General features: G+C 50.0%; 2 protein-coding genes across 2 annotated transcripts; both read left to right on the plus strand.

The window, feature by feature from the left end:
• The first annotated feature begins 1,323 nt into the window (after window positions 1-1,323).
• On the plus strand, window positions 1,324-6,745 carry selenbp1 (selenium binding protein 1). Its single transcript, XM_080501154.1, has 12 exons — window positions 1,324-1,364; window positions 2,168-2,221; window positions 3,022-3,134; window positions 3,233-3,418; window positions 3,629-3,749; window positions 4,096-4,278; window positions 4,379-4,560; window positions 5,121-5,199; window positions 5,280-5,401; window positions 5,488-5,580; window positions 6,015-6,133; window positions 6,263-6,745. Exons 1-12 carry the CDS (start codon window positions 1,361-1,363, stop codon window positions 6,423-6,425), a joined length of 1,419 nt encoding a protein of 472 aa, XP_080357280.1. The 5' UTR covers window positions 1,324-1,360; the 3' UTR covers window positions 6,426-6,745.
• A 1,743-nt stretch (window positions 6,746-8,488) lies between these two features.
• pi4kb (phosphatidylinositol 4-kinase, catalytic, beta) lies at window positions 8,489-18,060 on the plus strand. Its single transcript, XM_080501149.1, has 12 exons — window positions 8,489-8,599; window positions 10,287-10,947; window positions 11,036-11,401; window positions 12,443-12,670; window positions 12,763-12,990; window positions 13,068-13,177; window positions 13,253-13,357; window positions 13,448-13,571; window positions 13,651-13,916; window positions 14,041-14,173; window positions 16,728-16,848; window positions 16,917-18,060. Exons 2-12 carry the CDS (start codon window positions 10,318-10,320, stop codon window positions 17,096-17,098), a joined length of 2,493 nt encoding a protein of 830 aa, XP_080357275.1. The 5' UTR covers window positions 8,489-8,599; window positions 10,287-10,317; the 3' UTR covers window positions 17,099-18,060.
• The last annotated feature ends 161 nt before the right edge of the window (window positions 18,061-18,221 follow it).

Consider the following 18,221-nt stretch of genomic DNA (forward strand, 5'->3'; position numbering starts at 1 on the left):
GGATCCATCGGGATTTTCATTCATTCAAATTCTCTATCTTATGTCAAAATAAATCGCAATGTATTATAATCCTCTTTTGTTTCCGTTTTGTATTTTACGTCTGTTTTCCACGAAGCTCAGTCTACCATCATGTCCCTTTGATCTTTCTTTGTTTAGCATAAACAATAAATATATTTTTAAGAACTGCATAGTTCTTTGTTCACAGATGGTGATTCCGAGCAAGAAGAAGGGCAGCCACTTCCAACACTGCTTCCTTACAACGCTGCATGATTTTGAGGCTCTACTCACATAGTTTTATTAACTTTTCTTTGTTGTGATTCAATCTTCAACTCACATATTTCTCAACCCCCATCCCCGGATTGTTCTCTTTTTTTTTTTTTTTGCAGCTCGGAATGAAAATACAGATGGACCTAAAACCCGATAGTGGTGCACTAAGGACTGCCACTGAGATAAGACTGCCACCACGCTGGTAAACATGCTATGCAAACAATGTGAACCTGGTTAATGTGGTCATTCGCTGCGTCCGAAACGCAAGGGACTCAATTCTAAAAGACTTTTCTAAATGTTATATTGTTATATTTTTGAGTTTGCATGCTTACGTATGTGTGTGTAATCTGTGAACGTTTGGCTTCATAAGGTCAATCAATAGCTAAGTACTTAAGAAAACACAAAGTATCGCAGTAATACTTGTTGGGGCACAAAACAGTCACTCAAGTTGAATGTTGCTTCCGTTTAATGATGCTTGGCCAAAATATATTTTACTATGGAGATGTTTGACTCTGTACGGTATAATTAAAATCCTCCCAAAAAGAAGGATCCTCCTGACAAACACCTGGCAAACACCATTCCTTTATAGGTGTAGTCAGGTGTCTTCAGTTCTCACGACATGCCCAACAGCCAGATTTGGGCATGTTGGAATGCTCAAATTGACTTTGTTTCTCAGTTGTCATATCTTCATTGTCTTTAAAAAAATTATTTGAAGGAAAAAATAAATGTCCATATAGGTCAGGGGTGTCAAACTCAGGTCCATGTCAGGTTTTCCATGTATCCCTGCTTCACGGCTGATTGTAGTGAGAGGCTCGTTAGCAGGCTTTCTGCAGAACCTGGTGGTGAAACCATCAGGACGTGTGTGTGTGTGTGTGTGTGGGGGGGGGGGGGGGGGGCCTGTTGGTTATGTAGCGGCTTCCTGCCTTGACAGTGAAATTGTGTCAAATGGTTAATGTTCACTTGTTCATGAAGGCTGTAAGCTCCGCCCCCTGGCTGTGATTGGCTGGTTTCCAATCTGCAGGGTTTCGTCCCAGAATTTACTCCCAGGGTGTCCAGAGCACGAGAGCTGGACCAGCAGGACACACACTCAGACATGGGTGAGTCTGTGTGTGTGTGTGTGTGTTTGCAGTACTGTATGTGTGTGTGTGTTGTGTGTTAAATCAACTAATCAAAGTTTATTTGTATAGCCCATTTAACAGCAAAAAACAACACAGTAACCTAAAAAGGAGACGTCAATAAAGTGTGTGTGTGTGTGTGTGTGTGTGTGTGTGTGTGTGTGTGTGTGTGTGTGTGTGTGTGTGTGTGTGTGTGTGTGACCAAGTTAAGTTAGAGAGCAGTAAAAACTCCGGCATGCTCCTTTAAGTGGACACTCTGTGTGTGCGTGTGCGTGTGTGTGTGTGTGTGTGTGTGTGTGTGTGTGTGTGTGTGTGTGTGTGTGTGTGTGTGTGTTATGTAACGGTGATTGTTGGGAATTCTCAGGACTGCTCCAAGCTGCTCATCGTTCAATCGGTTGATAAAGCTTCTGATTCATCAACGCAGCACTTTAACTGCTCGGGAAATCTCAATAAACGTCAAAGTTTTCTGTTGCAATTAGATCAAAAGTTTTTTTGGTTTTTTGGTTTGTTTGTTTTTTTAAATGACCTCGGCCAGACAACTGCACACACTCTGCAGGTACACAGCCCAGGATGTACGCAGCAACAACAACATATAGCGGCGCGTACAGTTTTTAGTCACTTCCTGTGTCTGACCTTTGATCTCTTTGAAGCTACTTCCTGTGTTTGACCTCCATCTGACCTCATTAAGTCATTTCCGGTGTCTGACCTCCATCTGACCTTTGACCTCTTGGAAGTCCCTTCCTTGTCTGACCTCCATGTGACCTCTGACCTCTTATCTCTCTCAGCGAGCTGTTCAGGATGTGGACCGGGATACCGCAGCCCACTGGAGGCCATGAAGGGTGGGTGTTACCGTGTGTTAGCTGTAACTGTGTGTGGCTGTACCTCTACTTGTACCTGGACTTTCCCTCTTCAGGCTGTACCCAGGTGACTTCTGGCTCACCTTGTTTATCACTGAGAGTGTTTGTCTTCATTTCAGTGCTGTTTATTGATTAAAAATCAAAGAAAAAAGAAATAATTGCCCAATTTTGTGTGATTGATTGTGATGATTTTTTTTCTACTTCAGACTGAAGCTTGTGATGCTAATTTATTAATAGCAGACCATGGAATTTATATAGACACAACACACAGTTCAGAGACTATTTATATTAGTTTTAGTTTTGAGTGAATGTTTCTCTCCAAGTTTAGCAAATAAACACTTTTCTTAGAGTAGAAAGTTAGATAACATAACAAAACCCAGACATATGTTGGAGTGCAGCTCCAGCACTTTGAATATTTCTAGAAACAAAATTGTGATCTTGTTACGTGAAAAAAGTTGCAATAATATACTGTAATATCAACCAACACACACACACACACACACACACACACACACACACACACACACACACACACACACACACACACACACACAGGGGAGAGAGGGAGATAAAAAGAACGAAGTGGACAAAGAAATAAAACATTTTAAGAAGTTAAATGTTTTAAATTAATTTCATTAATGTGTTATTTTGACAGCAGAAAGTATAAAACACCATAACACACACACAGACACACACAGTGTAAAGTCTCTGAAGCCCCGCCCCCTCTGTCACTGTGACCAATCATGGCTCAGACTTGATCAGGTTGTTCTTCACCTCTGAAGGTCCGAGGGAAGAGATTGTCTACCTGCCCTGTATTTACCGTAACACCGGCACGATCCGACCGGACTACCTGGCCACGGTGGACGTCCTGCCCTCCTCCCCGACCTATTGCCAGGTACGCTCTGAGCCAATCAGAGCGCTGCACTCATCCTGACGTGGTGCGTCCTTCTACCAGTGTTCATCCCCCCCCCCCCCCCCCCCCCCCCCCCACAGGTGGTGCACCGGCTGGAGATGCTGAACGTTAAAGACGAGCTCCATCACTCGGGCTGGAACGCCTGCAGCAGCTGTTTTGGGGACACCTCAAAGAGCCGAAACCGTCTCATCCTGCCGTCCCTCGTGTCCTCCCGGGTCTACGTGGTCGACGTGGGAACCGACCCTCGAGCACCGCGACTGCACAAGGTAGGTGTGTGTGTGTGTGTGTGTGTCTTTGGTTGAACTTGAGCTGCCACCCCGTGAGAGCTTCTGTTGTGACGCTCCTTTGATTACACCAGAGTTGTGGTCTCCTGGTAGTAGTGTATATCTGTTGTCTGTCTCTGGCTGTTGGGTGTTGTTTTCTTCTATTTTTCATGTGTTTTTGTGATGGAGTTGTGTTGTTGTTGTGGTGTGCAGATGGTGGAGCCAGTGGACTTGTACTTTAAGTGCGGCCTGGCCAATCCTCACACCAGCCACTGTCTCGGCAGCGGTCAGATCATGATCAGCTGCATGGGAGACCCCTCCGGCAATGGCAAAGGTAAGACACACACCCCGACACAACCACAGAGAAAGAGGCTTCAGATTGAAACGTGGGATGTTTGTGTTCGGTTCGAAAATCAGATTCCCCAGTTTCGGTGGAGACTTTCTCCAGAGCCATGCACGATATCATGAAACCATAACAGTTCAAACAGACCGACACCTCCACGGACCTCTGGAGGACTTCCTGTGGTTTCTGCAGCCAGCAGGAGATCCTCCAGGGTCAGACTGTGGTGACGTTTGGAGGCTGTCTTACCACCTCGGTGCTCTTCCTCGGTCGTCTCGCTGGCTGAAAAAGAGTTTGTTTCTTACTTCCTGAAAGCAATCCCTGCTTCTCGTCCAATCAGGTGGCTTCGTTCTGCTGGATGGTGAGACGTTTGAGGTGATCGGGAACTGGGAGCACCCGGGTGAAGCGGCGCCGTTTGGATATGACTTCTGGTACCAACCTCGACACAATGTGATGATGAGCACTGAGTGGGGCGCACCCAAAGCTCTGCTGGACGGATTCAATCCGGCTCACGTCAAAGAAGGTGAGGGCGCCGAGGGGGTCCAGGTTCTGGTTTCGGTTTTTTTTCAGGGTTCAAAGGTCATGGTCTTGTTGTTTACTGGTCCTTCTTCATCCTGTCTCAGGTCATTACGGGAGCTCTCTGCATGTGTGGGACTGGACGACCCACAGGAAACTGCAGACTATTGATATGGGTCCAGAAGGGGCCATTCCCCTAGAGGTCCGATTCCTCCATGATCCGGATGCCGCCGAGGGATATGTGGGATGTGCCCTGAAGAGTAATGTCTTCAGATTCTACAAAACACCAGTCAGTACCCCCTGTTCTACTCACAGAGACTGTCTCATCTAGTTCTGGCTGCAAACACCATTTTCACATGAAAGAAATGAGGATGTCTCTGCACTGAATCTTCTGGACCATCAGTACCTCGTACAAGCCAGGTTTACTCTGAAGGAACATCCTGTGGAAGGTTCTCGTCATCATTAGATCTTTGCAGACTCTCCTACTCTGGACCACCAATGTAAAGGTTTGAGTTTGGGTGTTACCTGGGTGAAACCAGACACTTGCTTGGGTCCTCCATGACCAACTTCCTTTCAGTGAATCTTTATTGATAAATGGTGAGACGATAAGTTCACACAAGAGGTTCTAGGCAGAACCCGGATGGGATCGACCGTATGTCCAGGTGATGATCCAGGTTTCTGGAGGCTCTGAGGAAGACTTTAGTTGGATGGTCTAATACAATTCCAGGCCTTTAGCTGAAAGAGGTCTTTACATCCAGAACAAGATCCAGAACCAGACCGAGGACCAGAAAGAAATGCTGTGTACCTTTTATAATCCATCCAGAATACCAAACCCATTTTCTGTTTCAGAAAGGACAGTGGGAAGCAGAGAAGGTCATCAGTGTTCCAAGCAAGAAGGTGGAAGGATGGATGTTACCCGAGATGCCCGGTCAGTCTCACCTTTGTCTCTCACCTGTGTGTCTCTCCTGTCTGTCTAACCTCTGTGTCTCCTCTGTCTCACCTGTGCAGGCCTCATCACTGACATCCTGATTTCCCTGGACGATCGTTTCCTCTACTTCAGTAACTGGCTCCACGGTGACATCAGACAGTATGACATCACAGACAGGAGGAATCCCAAACTGGTCGGCCAGGTATGACCCAAACTTACCTGTACAGTGGTGCTGTAGAAACAGGCGAGGCATAAGGGTCAGAAAGCTCACCTGTCTGTTTCTTACAGGTCTTCTTGGGAGGATGTCTGCTCAATGATGGACCTGTCAAAGTCCTGGAAGATCCGGAGAAGCAGCAACAGCCCAACCCCCGCATCATCAAGGTAATCCGACGGGTGACAGGGAGAGAAACCTGTCTGTTTCACCTGTCTGTCTTCCCCCACTCCTGTTACGTGGCTGTGATCACTTCTTGTTTCACCTGGTAATCGCTTCCTGTTTCACCTGGTAATTGTATCACTTCCCGTTTCACCTGTCCACTCCTTTTCTCTCTGTCTATCCCCTGACCTCCAATCAGAACAGCAGAAAGTCTCCACCTCTGAGTCTGGTTCTGCAGAACATCTCCACTTCTGAGTCTGGTTCTGTGGGTTTCCTCATATTACAAGGGAGTCTTTCCTTTCCTCTGTCTCCTTTGCTTGCTCATGTGGAATAGTTGAGTTGTTCTCAGTAAAAGGGTCTTCAGGTGACTGTCTTGTGTTTGGTACCTTATAAATATAGTTGTGCTGAGTTGAGTCAAACTGAATCTGACTGTCTGTCTCAGGGGAAGCGTGTCCCCGGGGGTCCTCAGATGTTGCAGCTCAGTCTGGACGGACGCAGACTTTATGTGACCACGTCTCTGTACAGCGGCTGGGACAAACAGTTTTACCCCGAAATGATCAGGTAGCGACCCGAGAGCCCGGTTCCATCTGTTAGCATGCGTTAAGCATATCTTTACAGCATAGACATGTCTTCAGTGTGTGTCTTGGCCATATCACCATGTCTTCGCCGTGTGGCGGTCTCTGTGCTCAGGGAGGGCTCGGTCATGATGCAGATCGACGTGGACTCGGATCGTGGTGGTCTCTCTGTGAACGAGGACTTCCTGGTGGACTTCGGGAAGGAACCCGGCGGTCCGGTTCTGGCTCACGAGCTGAGATATCCGGGAGGAGACTGTACTTCCGACATCTGGCTGTGATTCACCAATCAGAGCGCAGCTTCTATGATCTCTACCACCTGATTGGCTCTTATTTTGATTCAGTTTTCCTTTGAAAATAATAATTAAATAAAATGTTTTCAATGTTTGTGAGCTGATGCAGGAACAAAATTAGTGATGCACTGATGCAATACCAGTTTCGGGGCTCGCACAAAATGCTACATCTGTTTTTGTTTTTATTCAGAGCCTGAAATCGACCAATCAGCTGTGTGTAGTTTCCACCTGTGGGCTGCAGGGGGGCGCCATGCGGTGATTTCCCCCATCCTGTCACAAATGTTGAATTTCCTTCACTTTAAAATAAAAGCTTGAAACATTGACTGGTCAAGTGTATATGTAACACGCCGGCTAATCAGCAGTAAAACTTGAGATGGTGCAATAGAACACTGAACCTTGATAACACTAAATAAACCAGAAAACTTCTCTTTCACAGTCCAGCAGTTTGTGGAGGTCAAACTCCTCCAGAGTGACAAAGCAGCACACTTCTACCAGGAACCTTTCAGTCCTAATATTAAATCCAATTTAATCTATATAATTCACACAACGCAACACCAAACACTGAGTTAATCAAGAGCGTCTGATGTGTTGATAACAAGTGTGTGGTCTTCCTGCAGCATGTCGGCCAGGCTGAAGAGAGCTCAAAGCTGATTTGTTTAAACATGTGAAAAGACTTGTGACAAAAATCCAAACCAGAAGAGATAAAAGTGTTTATCATTAACTCCAGTTCAGCTGTTGTCACCGGCACTCTGAGTTTAGAGATATTTCTCAAAAGATTAAAACGGGTTCCTGACCCTGCTAGTGGGAGTGAAGCTCAAACCACAATGAACTGACAAAAGGACAAACAAATTTGTCAGAGCGGATTTATCTGAAGAGACTAAAAAGTCTGGGATCAACTTGTCAGAGCTTCAGTTTTCTTGTTGACTCGAGGAAATTGTTTAATGTTTGCTTGATTTCTGTTGGGCATTACTCTAAACTGGACAATTTTAAAAGAATCTAAAGCTTTGAAAGAACAAAAAATTAATAAAAAATTCCATGAGCAAAGATTATCTTTGCTTCTTCTTTGTCTGTAGGAGGTCACGGTGGCAGTGTGACGGCCAAAGAAGCCCAGACTTCTCTGTCCCCCTCGACGTCCTCCAGCTGTTCTGGATGAACTCAGAGTTCCTCCCAGAACAAACCAGACTCTTAATCTCTGGAGTCCTGGGCTGCTAGTGTGGCCTCCTCCCAGCCGGGACCTGCCTCGTAAACCTCTAATGGGGGGCGATCGGGGGGGAGGCCTCTGAAACAGATGAACTTACTCAACTGACTTCTTGGCTCGCCTCTGAGGCCCCATTTACACATTCTCTCAAGTGAAGACGTGCATGGTTTTAGTGAAGGATGCTGCAGACTGTGGGAACTTTCCGCCACAGACTGAATTAAGTTGTTTCATTTCAGAAACGTTTCGCTTCACATGACTGCGTTTTAAAAATGTCGATTCATACTGCAACCACAGAAATGTTGAAAATGATGTTTACACACGCTTGCATTGACAATGGCATTCATGTGGACAGATGACCAAGTTGGATTATTATTACTGGTGACTGCCAACTATAAAATACCAAGTCCCATGAGAATACGGGCTACTGTTGTTATCGTCCATCTACTCATGCGTGTGCAGAAAGACTACTTACTGCCTCGGTGTGCATGCACAGCGCCATGTAGAGATGGAGCCTGAGCTCCATCTCTACACTTCATAAAGTTGTGTTCTTCACTGTTTTCCATGGAGACGGAGTTCAGTCATTTTAGAAAAGTTTAATTTGTCTCTGAGGATTGCTATCTTGTGAATGGACACACAAAAAGAGTTTGCAATTGAAAACACTGTTGCATAAATGGAGCTGAACTCTACCGCCACCCTGCGGGGAAATCTAAATCGTGTTCTTTGTATCCCCGTGTGTGCGCGTGTGTGTGTGTGTGTGTGTGTGTGTGTGTGTGTGTGTGTGTGTGTGTGTGTGTGTGTGTGTGTGTGTGTGTGTGTGTCACTGCCACTGCCTAAGCCCGGCCTCTTCCGGCCCGCGGCAGCGCCCTCTGTCGGCTGAGTGAGAGCAGAGCAGCACACAGAATCAATGGAAGAAGTGACAAACCGGGGATAAAGAGTCACCGACGAGCCGCTAAACGGACGCCAGGTAAGGCCGGGTCCCATGGAGCCGACGGGTCGCGCCACTGCGCCCGGAGAGCCGGTGTGGAGGCCCTGGAGCTAACGTTAGCTTAGCATCCAGCCCATCAACAGCTGAGAGTTAGCAGCAGTCTGTGCTAAAGCTAACAGGCGAACAGTGACAAAGTGTTCGGCTTGCTGGAGACCATCGGCTGCGGCCGGTGGAGTCGGCGAGCCGCAGGTCGGTGTAGAGGGCTGGTTCCTAGCTACTTTTGCTGGTTCAAGCTGGTTAACGGTGTCAACTTGTTGACTAGCCGCCGGATTAGCCGGTTAGCTCGTGCGGCTGAAGTGAGTTTGTTATTGGAGAGAGTTAAAGGTCTCGTTTGTTTAGACTGCAGTAATTACGGTAATTTAATTGTGTTATTGTCACACATTTGATTATTATCGATGCCATTATTATATATTTCGACCTATTATTAAAATTAATCATAAATGTTTATGTTGCGTTTATTTTAATTTAACACGTCATATTTTACAGAAACACTTCGAGTAATGAAACATTAAACAATCAAAGTGTAGTAATTGTAATGTAGTATTCTGTGTGTGTGTGTGTGTTGCAGCAGTAATCGGATTACTTTGCACTGTTACTGTAACTCAGTTCCAAACTATCTTCTCCCACAGCGTTGTGTCGAAGGCTAACTTCAGCTCTGTGAAAGTTAGCGTGTGTGTGAAAACAAAGGAGGTCCTACTGATGGACAAACGTGTCCTCTGGGTCTCACCACGTGAAAATGACCCAGAATAAGATGTGTGTCCCAACTGTGCTGTCCTGAGGCGGCTGACACCGTGACACAAACAATAACACTAAAACGGACAACACAAGCAACAGTAGACTCACTTATGCAAACAGGCTCGTTCACAGTGCAGGGAAACGATGCGACTCAATTCCGATTTATTTTTTAACTTAGTGACTCATGTCCAACCTGTTTTGTGGCCAATTCCGATTTTTTTTTTTTTTTTTGACACACCAGACCCAGTACCAATTTGGATTATTTTCCTACATGCGACTGCTTCGTCATCGACGTGTGACTGTCGTCACGGATGTTCAAATCTGTGCTCTCTGTTCCTCATTCTACTTCTTTCCCCCGTCATGTTGTCTAGATTTTGTCGTCTCGTATTTAACAACCACTGGAAAATTGATCTCCACACTGACCAGCGTTGCCAGATATGCCAGGTCGCCCTCAATTGGGGAGTTAAACTCTCTCACCTGTTCACTTTGTTCATTTCATGCATTTGTGTGTTTATGGCGTGTTCTTTGTTACACATATAATAGTTTTACACTTTTAACACGACAGATTGAGATTTGGCTGGTTTTTATTGAGGTGTGTGGCTTTCATGGTTTTTTTGGGGGGGGGGGCTGGAAACACTGAGTCACATCTGGCAACCCTGGTGCTGACCGCAGTGCCAGGCAGAAACAGCTCGGCAGGATTTCTCGTTGTCTTCTACGTTCTGGGGCCCAAAAGCGTACGTTCACACGGCAAGTCGCGTTTAAAATCATCGCGCAAAAAAAAAAATCGGATCCCAGCAACAAATCAGAATTGAGCATTAGGCCCTGCTGTGTGGGCGGAGCCTGAGTAGAGGTGACCGCATCTCTAAAAACCTGCACAAAACTGCCGCAGACAGCAGATTACTCAGTTTGACCTTTGACCTCTGTGTTTCAGCGGAGGAGGGCGGAGCTTCCCAGCGGCCCAGATGGAGGAGGCGGAGCTTTCCCCCTGCCCCTCCGATGAAAACAGCCCCTCCCTCTCCATGTCCTCCTCCCCGTCTCTGTCCCTCCCCTCCACCCCGTCCTCCTCGTGCGGGCCCGCCCCCCCGGCCACGCCCCCGCTGTGCGTCATCAGCGAGGGCGTGGCCGAGCTCAGCCTGGTGATCGACGCGGAGGTGGCCCAGCTGGCGTGCCGGGAGGTGCTGCAGAAGGTGAAGCTGCGGCAGGATGGAGACTCCACCCACCCCGACGGCGGGGCGGAGCTGGCGCAGGACTCCGGCCCCGCCTCCGGCCCCGCCTCCTCCACCCCCAAGCTCCACCGGGAGGAGTGCGACCCGGACGGCCTGGCGCCCGGCTCGGTGAAGAGCGCGCGGCGGCGCCAGCGCCACAACCCGTCCAAGCAGTCGTGGCTGCTGCGCCTGTTCGAGTCCAAGCTGTTCGACGTCTCCATGGCGATCTCCTACCTGCACAAGTCGAAGGAGCCCGGCGTGCAGGCCTACATCGGAAACCGGCTGTTCAGCTTCGCGCACGACGACGTGGACTTCTTCCTGCCGCAGCTGCTCAACATGTACATCCACATGGACGAGGACGTGGGGGACGCCATCAAGCCCTACGTGGTGAGCGTGGCCTCACACACACACACACACACAGGACATTGACAGCCACCAACTAACCTCCCCTCCCCCCCACCCCTCCCGCTCTCAGGTGCACCGCTGCAGACAGAGCATCTCCTTCAGCCTGCAGTGCGCCTGGCTGTTGGGGGCGTACTCCTCCGACATGCACATTTCCACCCAGCGACACTCCAGGGGGACCAAACTCAGGAAGCTCATCCTGTCCGACGAGCTGAAGCCCGCGGGCTCCCGGGCCCGCAGGGACCCCCTGGCTCTGTCGCCCTTCTGCCCCCTCACCCCGTCCTCCGCCGGCCCGGGGCCGCACGGGGCCGAGCACAGCCTGTCGCCCTCCAAGCGAACGCACCAGCGCTCCAAGTCGGACGCCACCGTCAGCATCAGCCTGAGCAGCAACCTGAAGAGGACGGCCAGCAACCCCAAGGTGGAGAGCAACCAGGATGAGGTGAGCGGTGGGGGGGGGGGCAACACACACATTCTAGCAAACTCCAGAACCTTCCTAGTAACCCAGTATCCGGGGATACTGGAACACTGGGCAGGATCACGCAGGACTACAGACGTGCCAGAGGAAGTTGCGTGTCTTTGGTTCATGAAAACGTGTTGGAACAAATCGTTAACGTGTGTGTGTGTGTGTGTGTGTGCCCGCGTGCGCTGGCCAATCAGAGTGCAGCGTGTGAAGCGGCTCAGTTCTGTGTGTGTGGCCCTCAGGACTCGGACAGCTCCAACAGTCTGCAGTTCGATTCCTGTCCTGTAAGTTCACGAACTTGTTCCGACCTCCAGGGTGCATTGTGGGAAAGTGGAGGCGGGGCTCTGGTTGTGGTCGTGTGCAGCTCAGCACACCTCTTTCTTCATTTCATCCAATCAGGAAGAAGCTCTGTGATTTAGGCTCCGCCCACTGATCAGTGAATTGATGTGTGTGTGTGTGTGTGTGTGTGTGTGTGTGTGTGTGTGTGTGTGTGTGTGTGTGTGTGTGTGTGTGTGTGTGTGTGTGTGTGTGTGTGTGTGTGTGTGTGTGTGTGTGTGTGTGTGTGTGTGTGTGTGTGTGTGTGTGAGATTTAAAACGTCCAGTATTTACAATATTGCAATTTTGTGGGATTATGGGATTGTTTTCAAATGTTTTGTTCCTGAAAACATGTCGGTATAAATCGTTTACGTGTGTGTGTACGCGCGCGCTGGCCAATCAGAGTGCAGCATGTGACGCGGCTCAGTTCTGTGTGTGTGGCCCTCAGGACTCGGACAGCTCCAACAGTCTGCAGTTCGATTCCCGTCCTGTAAGTTCACGTACTTGTTCCGAACCTCCAGGGTGCATTGTGGGTCAGTGGAGTCTGTGTGGAGGCGGGGCTCTGGTTGTGGTCGTGCGGCGCCGGACAGCTGTCTTTGTTTTCATTTCATCCAATCAGGAATGAGCTCTGTGATTTAGGCTCCGCCCACTGATGGGTTGGCTTGATCTGTGTGTGTGTGTGTGTGTGTGTGTGTGTGTGTGCAGCCGGTGCGTCTGGCCCCTCAGAGGGAGTTCATCAAGTCCCTGATGGGCATCGGGAAGCGTCTGGCCACGCTGCCCACCAAGGAGCAGAAGACCCAGCGGCTGATCTCAGAACTGTCGCTGCTCAACCACAAGCTGCCGGCGCGAGTGTGGCTGCCCACCGCCGCCTTTGACCACCACGTGGTCCGAGTCCCGCACACCCAGGCCGTGGTGCTCAACTCCAAAGACAAGGTGAGGCGCGGCGGCGTCGGTACGCGTGTGACCTCACGACGGGCGTTCCCGCTCCAGTCTGATCACGGCCCGCCCTCGCTCCGCCCCCTCAGGCCCCCTACCTCATCTACGTGGAGGTCCTGGAGTGCGAGAACTTCGAGACGTCCAGCGTTCCCGTCCGGATCCCGGAGAACCGCATCAGGAGCACGCGCTCGGTGGAGAACCTGCCGGACTGCGGCATGACGGCGGACCAGCGGGCGGGGAGCTTCTCCGTCGTGCCCAACTACGACAACGACGACGAGGCGTGGTCCGTGGACGACATCGGAGAGCTGCAGGTGGAGGTGAGGACACGCCCACTCTTCTTCGGGCCACGCCCCCCTCTGAAAGAGCGAAGACTCATGGTGCCCCCTCCCCCCAGCTCCCGGAGATCCACACCAACAGCTGTGACAACATCAGCCAGTTCTCGGTGGACAGCATCACCAGTCTGGAGAGTAAAGAACCGGTTTTCATCGCTGCTGGAGACATCAGGTGAGAGAACACCTGGAGAACCTCCACGTAGAACCACCACATAACTCTGTAACTGTGTGTGTGTGTGTGTGGTAGGCGGCGGCTGTCGGAGCAGCTAGCTCAGGCCCCCACCACCTTTAAGCGGGACCCCGAGGACCCGTCGGCCGTGGCCCTGAAGGAGCCGTGGGAGGAGAAAGTCAGGTGGGTGCCCCACGGGGCGACGCTCCCGTTCCCTCAGAACCGTCTCGAAGGCGCGGCCGTTCCCTGATCGTCCCCCGTGTTCCCCCGCAGGAGGATCAGGGAGGGTTCTCCGTACGGACACCTCCCCACCTGGCGCCTCCTGTCGGTCATCGTGAAGTGTGGAGACGACTTGCGGCAGGAGCTGCTCGCCTTCCAGGTGCTGCAGCAGCTCAAGGTAAACGCCGTGGAGAGCGGAGAAGACTTTGGCCTTGTCTCCGCGCGCAGTCAACCTTGCCTTGCCGTCCTCCTTGCAGTCCATCTGGGAGCAGGAGCGCGTCCCCCTCTGGATCAAGCCCTACAAGATCCTGGTGCTGTCGTCGGACAGCGGCATGATCGAGCCGGTGGTGAACGCCGTGTCGCTGCACCAGGTGAAGAAGCAGAGCCAGCTCTTCCTGCTGGACTACTTCCTGCAGGAGCACGGCGCCCCCACCACCGAGGAGTTCCTCACCGCGCAGAGGAACTTCGTCCAGAGCTGCGCCGGCTACAGCCTCATCTGCTACCTGCTGCAGGTCAAAGACAGGTGAGGAGAGGCCGGCGGAGGGGGACGCAGATGGGTGGGACACAGACGGGTGGGACACAGACGAGTGGGACACAGACGAGTGGGACACAGACGGGCTCTGACGGAGTCAGTGTCTCCCCTTCAGGCACAACGGGAACATCCTGCTGGACGCGGAAGGACACATCATCCACATCGACTTCGGCTTCATCCTGTCCAGTTCCCCCAAGAACCTCGGCTTCGAGACGTCCGCCTTCAAACTCACCGCAGAGTTTGTGGACGTGAGTCTGTCCCCCTGGTTTCTTTAACCCTCAATGTGGACTGTCAGGTGTTTCTAAACCCTCAGTGTGGACTGTCAGGTGTTTCTAAACCCTCAGTGTGGACTGTCAGGTGTTTTCAAACCCTCAGTGTGGACTGTCATGTGTTTTCAAAGCCTCATTGTGGACTGCCAGGTGTTTTTAAACCCTCAATGTGGACTGTCAGGTGTTTTTAAACCCTCGGTGTGGACTGTCAGGTGTTTTTAAACCCTCGGTGTGGACTGTCAGGTGTTTTTAAACCCTCGGTGTGGACTGTCAGGTGTTTTTAAACCCTCGGTGTGGACTGTCAGGTGTTTTTAAACCCTCGGTGTGGACTGTCAGGTGTTTTTAAACCCTCAGTGTGGACCATCAGGTGTTTTTAAACCCTTAGTGTGGACTGTCAGGTGTTTTTAAACCCTCAGTGTTGACTGTCAAGTGTTTTTAAACCCTCAGTGTTGACTGTCAGGTGTTTTTAAACCCTGTGTGGACTGTCAGGTGTTTCTAAACCTTCAGTGTGGACTGTCAGGTGTTTTTAAACCCTCAGTGTGGACTGTCAGGTGTTTTTAAACCCTCGGTGTGGACTGGCAGGTGTTTCTAAACCCTCAGTGTGGACTATCAGGTGTTTTTAAACCCTCAGTGTTGACTGTCAAGTGTTTTTAAACCCTCGGTGTTGACTGTCAGGTGTTTCTAAACCCTCGGTGTGGACTGTCAGGTGTTTTCAAACCCTCGGTGTGGACTGTCAGGTGTTTTCAAGCCCTCGGTGTGGACTGTCAAGTGTTTTCAAACCCTCAGTGTGGACTGTCAAGTGTTTTTAAACCCTCAGTGTGGACTGCCGGGTGTTTTTAAACCCTCAGTGTGGACTGTTGGGTGTTTTTAAACCCTCAGTGTGGACTGCCAGGTGTTTCTAAACCCTCAGTGTGGACTGTCAGGTGTTTCTAAACCCTCAGTGTGTACTGTCAAGTGTTTCTAAACCCTCAGTGTGGACTGTCAGGTGTTTTTAAACCCTTAGTGTGGACTGTCAGGTGTTTTCAAATCCTCAGTGTGGACTGTCAAGTGTTTTTAAACCCTCAGTGATGACTGCCAGGTGTTTTCAAAGCCTCAGTGTGGACTGCCAGGTGTTTTTAAACCCTCAGTGTGGACTGTCAGGTGTTTCTAAACCCTCAGTGTGGACTGTCAGGTGTTTTCAAACCCTCAGTGTGGACTGTCATGTGTTTTCAAAGCCTCATTGTGGACTGCCAGGTGTTTTTAAACCTTCAATGTGGACTGTCAGGTGTTTTTAAACCCTCTGTGTGGACTGTCAGGTGTTTTTAAACCCTCGGCGTGGACTGTCAGGTGTTTTTAAACCCTCAGTGTGGACCATCAGGTGTTTTTAAACCCTTAGTGTGGACTGTCAGGTGTTTTTAAACCCTCAGTGTTGACTGTCAAGTGTTTTTAAACCCTCAGTGTTGACTGTCAGGTGTTTTTAAACCCTGTGTGGACTGTCAGGTGTTTCTAAACCTTCAGTGTGGACTGTCAGGTGTTTCTAAACCCTCAATGTGGACTGTCAGGTGTTTCTAAACCCTCAGTGTGGACTGTCAAGTGTTTCTAAACCCTCAGTGTGGACTGTCAAGTGTTTCTAAACCCTCAGTGTGGACTGTCAGGTGTTTTTAAACCCTTAGTGTGGACTGTCAGGTGTTTTCAAATCCTCAGTGTGGACTGTCAAGTGTTTTTAAACCCTCAGTGATGACTGCCAGGTGTTTTCAAAGCCTCAGTGTGGACTGTCAGGTGTTTTCAAAGCCTCAGTGTGGACTGTCAGGTGTTTTTAAACCCTCAGTGTGGACTGCCAGGTGGTTTTAAACCCTCAGTGTGGACTGTCAGGTGTTTCTAAACCCTCAGTGTGGACTGTCAGGTGTTTCTAAACCCTCAGTGTGGACTGTCAGGTGTTTCTAAACCCTCAGTGTGGACTGTCAGGTGTTTCTAAACCCTCAGTGATGACTGCCAGGTGTTTTCAAAGTCTCAGTGTGGACTGTCAGGTGTTTTTAAACCCTCAGTGTGGACTGTCAAGTATTTTTAAACCCTCAGTGTGGACTGTCAAGTATTTTTAAACCCTCAGTGTGGACTGTCAGGTGTTTCTAAACCCTCAGTGTGGACTGTCAGGTGGTTTCAAAGCCTCAGTGTGGACTGTCAGGTGTTTTTAAACCCTCAGTGTTGACTGTCAGGTGTTTTTAAACCTTCAGTGTGGACTGTCAGGTGTTTTTAAACCCTCAGTGTGGACTGTCAGGTGTTTTTAAACCCTCAGTTTGGACTGTCAGGTGTTTTTAAACCCTCAGTGTGGACTGTTAGGTGTTTCTAAACCCTCGGTGTGGACTGTTAGGTGTTTCTAAACCCTCGGTCTGGACTGTCAGGTGTTTCTAAACCCTCGGTCTGGACTGTCAGGTGTTTCTAAACCCTCGGTCTGGACTGTCAGGTGTTTTTAAACCCTCAGTGTGGACTGTCAGGTGTTTGTAAGCCCTAATTGTTGACTGCCCAGTGTTTTTAAACCCCGTGCTGTGTCTGGCAGGTGATGGGCGGTCCGGAGGGAGACATGTTTAACTACTATAGGATGCTGATGCTGCAGGGTTTGATCGCAGCGAGGAAGCACATGGACCGCGTTCTGCAGATTGTGGAGATCATGCAACAGGGTGAGTGCTGCTCCTCCTCTTCTTCCTCCTCCTCCTCCACCTCCTCTGACTGCGAGTTCTGTCCTCAGGTTCCCAGCTGCCCTGTTTCCACGGGTCCAGCACCATGCGGGGGCTGAAGGAGCGGTTCCACATGTCTCTGACGGAGGAGCAGCTGCAGCTGCTGGTGGAGCAGCTGGTGGACGGTTCCATGAGGTCTCTGACCACCAAACTGTACGACGGGTTTCAGTACCTCACCAACGGCATCATGTGACCCTTCCGCTGCTCCGCGCCCTTCAGCTTCCTGTGTCATTTCTTTAGCAGCGGCCCCTGATTGGCTGCTCAGCGGGACTCTTAGCCAATCAGAGCGCGGCCCAGTTTTAATGTGACCCGTCGTCGGACGGCTGGTGTGTAGAGGGTGTAGCTGCTGCAGTGCCTCTGAGCCGGGCACCGTGTTCGAACCCTGTGTGTGTTTCTGAACTCATTAAAGCAGCCGAGGTTCTCTGCAGAACGTCTGTCGCTTACAGGTTAATGGTCCTGCTCTCACACACGCACGCACACCGTCAGCGTCTCCGCCAACACCCAGGCACTATGCCCCCCTTAAAGCCCCCCCCCCCAACTGTACCCACCACCCCCAGGTCCTCAACACTACACTCCGCCCCCACCATCGCCACCACCCTCTTGTAGAGAGCAGAGGAACCTCCACCTCCAGATCCACAAGCAAGTCAGCTGTGGAACGCCACAGCCAGAGCGCCGGCCCCCCCAGAAAGGGCTACTCCCGCCCTCAGCAAGCACCCCCACCAGGACAGGGACAGCGGGCTCCCAGCCCCGCCCAACCTGAGGAGACGGCCCAGCCACGGCCGTGTGTGTCTCTTGTATCATGTCTGCTTGTAGCTTAATTGTTCAAAAACTTTTTGTTCTTTTCATTTGAAAACTCATTCCACCGTCAACACATCTAGTGTGTGTGTGTGTGTGTGTGTGTGTGTGTGTGTGTGTGTTTTCAGTTAAAACGATTTCTGTCCTTTAAGAACTTTTTCTTTGAAGTTCTTGAACTATTGTGGAGCGTGTTCCTCACTAATTAAAAACTAATTCCATTTAATCAGAATCTCTCTTGGGGCACATTTTCCCGGTGGAAAAGGTAGAAAAATGCTTGTCTCTTTTCTTGACGGAAGAGTTTGTTGGAAATGTGTTCTAATTCAAAGCAGCACATCAAAATAAAGTCTGCAGACCCCCGGAGCTCAGAGGGGGATTCCCCAAATCTGACGTACATCTGAAATTTAAGTGTCTCTCTTATTGATTTTGTTCTTGTATTTATTATTTTTCTTGGATCGTTTTTGTTTCTGCTTTTGTACGTGAAGGTCCAACGTTATCTCTGGTGTTTAGAAGAATAAAATAAT

Source organism: Blennius ocellaris (assembly GCF_963422515.1).
Source record: "Blennius ocellaris genome assembly, chromosome: 8".
Lineage (NCBI taxonomy): Eukaryota > Metazoa > Chordata > Actinopteri > Blenniiformes > Blenniidae > Blennius > Blennius ocellaris.